The sequence below is a fragment of the Arachis ipaensis genome, chromosome B03 (assembly GCF_000816755.2).
Source record: "Arachis ipaensis cultivar K30076 chromosome B03, Araip1.1, whole genome shotgun sequence".
NCBI lineage: Eukaryota > Viridiplantae > Streptophyta > Magnoliopsida > Fabales > Fabaceae > Arachis > Arachis ipaensis.
This window is the reverse complement of record NC_029787.2, coordinates 93,345,686-93,350,758: the sequence shown is the minus strand read 5'-3', so window position 1 is coordinate 93,350,758 and position 5,073 is coordinate 93,345,686. Positions and strand designations below refer to the sequence as shown.

General features: G+C 33.1%; 1 protein-coding gene across 9 annotated transcripts in view; it reads right to left on the bottom strand.

The window, feature by feature from the left end:
* Nucleotides 1–4,363, bottom strand: part of LOC107630708 (long chain acyl-CoA synthetase 4-like) — a 9,021-nt gene extending 4,658 nt beyond the window's left edge. Inside the window, exons 1-16 of one of the 9 annotated variants that reach the window (XM_021119076.1) lie at nt 4,019–4,363; nt 3,435–3,498; nt 3,253–3,346; nt 2,996–3,048; nt 2,864–2,912; nt 2,541–2,617; nt 2,396–2,435; nt 2,216–2,310; nt 1,677–1,844; nt 1,379–1,489; nt 1,054–1,141; nt 840–906; nt 687–762; nt 490–607; nt 131–376; nt 1–46 (exon numbers count right to left, since the gene is read on the bottom strand). In XM_021119076.1, coding sequence (XP_020974735.1) covers nt 1–46; nt 131–376; nt 490–607; nt 687–762; nt 840–906; nt 1,054–1,141; nt 1,379–1,489; nt 1,677–1,844; nt 2,216–2,310; nt 2,396–2,435; nt 2,541–2,617; nt 2,864–2,912; nt 2,996–3,048; nt 3,253–3,346; nt 3,435–3,498; nt 4,019–4,170 — 1,544 coding nt within the window. In that variant the 5' untranslated portion in view covers nt 4,171–4,363. Of the gene's footprint in view, nt 47–130; nt 377–489; nt 608–686; nt 763–839; nt 907–1,053; nt 1,142–1,378; nt 1,490–1,676; nt 1,845–2,215; nt 2,311–2,395; nt 2,436–2,540; nt 2,618–2,863; nt 2,913–2,995; nt 3,106–3,252; nt 3,386–3,434; nt 3,499–4,018 lie in introns of those variants that run through there. The other 8 variants (XM_021119075.1, XM_021119082.1, XM_021119080.1 and 5 more) reach the window with 8 other exon arrangements.

Genomic DNA, 5,073 nt, shown 5'->3' with positions numbered 1-5,073 from the left:
TCAATAATTTTCAAGTTTCCATTTGGTTGCCACTCTCCAATATCCCCTGTTTAATAGATCGAATAAAAGCGTGACCATGCATGCAGCAATGCAATCAATGAATCAAATAAATGAAATGGAAAGAACGAACCTGTATGGAACCATCCATCTATTATAGCCTCGTTGGTGAGATCTTCCCTTTTGTGATACCCTGAACACAAAGTACCACCCCTTATACATACCTCTCCCCTTGGTGTGCTTGCAAGGGCATCATATCCCATGTCAGGAACAGATTCCAAGCATGCATCCACATATGGTAATGGAACCCCCACTGTACCAAGCATGTCGAAGTTGTTTAATAGCTGGGCAAATGATGCCGCACCCGTTTCAGTCAATCCTATTTCAATTTTTACAAATCAAATAAGTGAAAGGGTCCCATATATAACAAAAAGTGAAATTGTCAAGTCTCAATCTGTAAGAAAGGGGTATTATTAAGTAAATCAAGTATACCATATCCTTGTATGACAAGAGAACAAGTCACAACCCGCAAAAAAAGTTCCACATGTTTAGCTAGTGGTGCTCCTCCAGACAAAAGAATTCGTACTCTACCCCCTAAGCTTTGTTTTATCTGAAGAAAAAAGATTATGAGTATATTTGCTGTTTAATGGCAAGGGTTTGGTGAAATAAGGCCTATAAAATAATGGCACCTTGCTAAATACAAGGCTGTCAAACAATGGAGCTGCGTCCTCAACGCCTACTCCGTTCATTAGATTATTCAACTTGCTGCACTCAAATGTATAAAGTCATGATTTGCATACATTCAAGTATCACAATATAACATTCAAGAACAAAGTACTTACTATGAGTAAGCAAAATTGAACATTGTCTGCTTCACAAACCCCCCGGCAGAAATCTTATTTTGCAAGCCTGTATATCACTTAGGGATTGGGGTGAGGTCTGTCTTTCATGGTTGATGGTACTTTATTCAGTCAGAAAAATAGAAAATAGCACACTACTTTAACGTTACTAAAATTATAATTGGATCATCAGCAACATATGATGTTGATAAGATACCTGTGTACACTCTATCAAGCACACGTGGAACAGCACAGAAAATAGTTGGTCTTAGCTCCGCAACGTCTTCAAGTAACAATCTGGCATCCTTTATGTCCCAACAAAATAATAACATCAAAAGTTTAATTAGTCTTTGGGGATAAACCAAATCCAAACTTTAATAATTACATCAACCTTCTCTTTTAGGTTGTGTTTATAGTGCAGAATAAAAGAGAAAATAAAATACAGAAATAACACAGAAAGTTGTGTTTCTGTTATGTCCCACATTGTCCCCAAAAAATCAAACCATGCCTTTAGTAATAAAAGATTTAGCACGCGTACTCACCCCACGCCAGAATCCTATTGAGGCACCAACATATATCATTGCCTCCTCAATGACCCTATCAAAGATATGAGCAAGGGGAAGATATGATATATACACTTCTTTGTTCCGCAACTGCAAACCAAGAAAAGGAGGAGAATAAGACAATCAAAGATAGCGAAATATTGATTATATAGAACATTAAATTTTTTTATTTTTTATTTTTATAAAATGGTATGCATAACTTAATGAAAATCAATTACTTTGCATATAGGAGTCCACTATATGTTTTGTACTGAGTAGCGATTACTTATTTACTTACAGAGTGTTTGCAACTACTTAGAAATTGCAGTATCGCAGATACCGCAGTAAGTACGGACTCATTGGATAACAGGACTCCCTTAGGGTCACCAGTTGTTCCACTTGTATACATTATTGTACAGATGTCACTCTTTTTTATCACAGGAAGATCAAAATTCTGATTTTCACCCTGCCACAGCGATCAAAAACACCAATTAGGCATTCAAGAACACAAAATATCCACAAAAATAAACTAATGGTGATCAAATACTAAGAAGTGAGAGGAAAGAATATGAGTGAATATTTATAAGTGCTAGAAAAATAAATTCAAAAAAAAGTCCTACATTTTAGTTGAAGTTTCCATGTGTAAGAAACACCGTTATTTTGTTATTCCTACTGAAAAATCTGCTTTTACTAATAATTTAGTACAAATGCCGATACAACAATTTTTTAGTATGATAGTAAAGTGCGCATGACAATAATAGTAAAAGAATGAACTTTGATTTAACTTGACAATTAATGGTAGAAAATGAGTAATAATGTGTGACATGGATGACCCACCACTTGTAAAAATTCATCCCATGAATAGCTTTTCACCCCCAAATTTTCAACTTGTTGCTTTTGTACTGGAGTAAACTTTCCAAAGCTCACAAGTGCTACAAAAAAGAAATAAATGTGATTGCTTCTTTATAATACAGAGACATTTTAGGAAACCTGTGTAGAGAATAAGTGAAAACTTACTCTTGAGAAACTTTGATGCATTTGGAAATGTCTTCAATAGCTGAGAAGTTTCAGAAATAAATATATCAAAAGGATTGATCACAGTTAACAAAAAATCATGCTTTGTAAGAAGATAAGATGTAACAAATAATTTTAGTAGAAGAACCTCAGATATCTTCTTTTCTTCTACAAAAGCAATTGAGATTTCTGCATGGCATATAATAAACTCCACTGCTCCAGCACCTGAGCATACACATACATATGAATGCTAATAAAAGTCAAACATTGAAAAATAAAGATTAAAATACTAATACAGAAGATATTCTTGGTATGAAAAGAACCTAGGAACAAAAGTTATAAACACTAAGGCTTCTGATATACTATATCTATTATCAACGAGATTCTGTATTCTTTAAACTTGGGACAATGAATTCAAACTTAAAAGGATCTTTTAAATGGTTAGTCATGCTAAAGAAGTTAAGGACTCACCTAATGTATCATACAAAGGAACACAATAAAGTCCATGAGCATTACAGGCCTGTAGTTATGTTGCACTTAGTCAACAAGAAACATTGAGAGGATGACGAAACAAAATGTGAAAGCGAAGAAATGAAAATGAACCTCCATGCTTATTATCCACCCAGGGCAATTGGCACCATAGATACCGCATTTCACTCCCTGAAAATTGGCATCATATTGATTAATCTCAAACTCCAAGAGATGATTCTTCCCTAAGAAAAATAAAATAACTAAATGATCATTTCTAAGCTCTTCATGAAAAGATAGCAGCAGCATCAAAGAAGAAGTACCATACAAGAGCATTGATCAAAACAAGTGGAAAAAAAGGTTTCCTTTTGTGGTAAATAGGCATAGGTGACTTACTTGCCCATAACCACAACTGCGGATAGAGCTTCCAACTTTCTGTATCACTTCATACACTTCTTTGTAAGTTTGCCACTTGTACCTGCCAGCCTATAAATAGTGACACAAAATTCACAACACAATAGCATCAGGAAATTTCGCGCAAGACGAATTCAACAGAGAACAACAGAGAATTTACTTTTGCATTCTCAATTTCCCGGGTACCAAGCATTGTATTTGTTGGATACTTCTCATAAGCCGATCTGTAAGAAAAAACATAAACACTCAGAAAAAAATAACTATCACTGTTTTATTAATACAACTTGATAGTATTGTTGAATGAATTATGAAAACCATAACACCTCACATAAAGTAATTTAGAAGCACACACAACTAAAAGAGTAACTAGGACTTGCTTGCCTTAATTAACACCTTCAAACAAATGTAAAATTTGATCATTTCAACTGTTTATAGTGAAATATGACTTCTATATGATGCAGGCACGTGTTTGTCATTATAGTGGTTTGCTCTTTTATAATTCAAAATCAATAATCGATTACAAAAATATTTATCAAAACATCTATACATAATAACAAATTTATTGTTTTTTTTCCTTGATATTATGCGAAAGGCATATATAGGAAGATTGAAATGATCATATAAACTCTACTCTCTCTGAATGGTTAAAAATGTATAAAAAGCAATGCATGGATCTAGCAAAATCAAGCGGGACAATAGAGCGTATTGGACATAGTTGCATGCAGGCATGGAGAAGAAAGATACCGGAAAATGTCCCAACAGCTATTGAGAACGTCGATGGGAGGAGTAGTGGAATCATTCGGATACTTGCCCCGGTAAACGGGACCCATTGATGGTTTACCTTGTGTTGCTTCCCTCGCTTTCTCAACCTCCACGACATATCTCATGCCTTCCATCCCTGTCAATTCTTGATCACTCAATGCAAGAGTGCTCTTCCTTGGGTGTTGTGCCTCTTGTGGTGTAGTGTGATGTGATGTGATGTGAATCTGATCTCACTTGTAAGATTGCTTATTCCTTATTACGTGAGATACGCTTTCCAGTGGTCAATAATCTCTCACATCATTATACAGCTTCTTTTCCGCGAGATTATTTCATTTCCTGGCTACACTTGTTTAGTTTCTGTTATTCGAGTGGAGTGAGCGAGTGACCTTAAGGCTTTGTTTGGATATCGAAAGATTATTTTTTTATTTGTATTTTTTTATATAGTGGGAGTACATAAGGAGTACATAGTATATAAGGAGTTATAACTCAACAAATATTTTTTTAAGGGATTTTTCATTCTTTTCAAAAAAAAAAAAATAAATAAATAAAAAAATAAAAAATATTGTTTGGATAAAAAAAATAAAAAATGTTATTTGTATGTTAAAATCAATTATTAAAATTTGACACCAATATATTTATGTATAAATACATGTGTGGTTTAATTTATTTTCAATATGTATTTATATTTCAACATGTATCTTATACTGGTAGCTGACTTTGATGGCTGATTTTGATATACACGTAGCATTACTCAAAAAAATTATAATGATATAAAATTATATTAATATTTTTATCTATATTATATGTAAATTATAATTTATTAATAATAAAAGGTAAATGCATAATTTTATTAATATTTATCACATTTTTTTTATTTTCATCTCATCTTTAGAGTAAAAATATTTTAGTGGACTCCACACTATTTTCTTTCTTTCCACTCCATTTTCTCTCATCATCCAAATAACAAAAAATTTATTTATTTATCCATTTTCTTTCTTTTCATTTTCTTTTCCTTTGAATTTTTCCAACCTAAACAA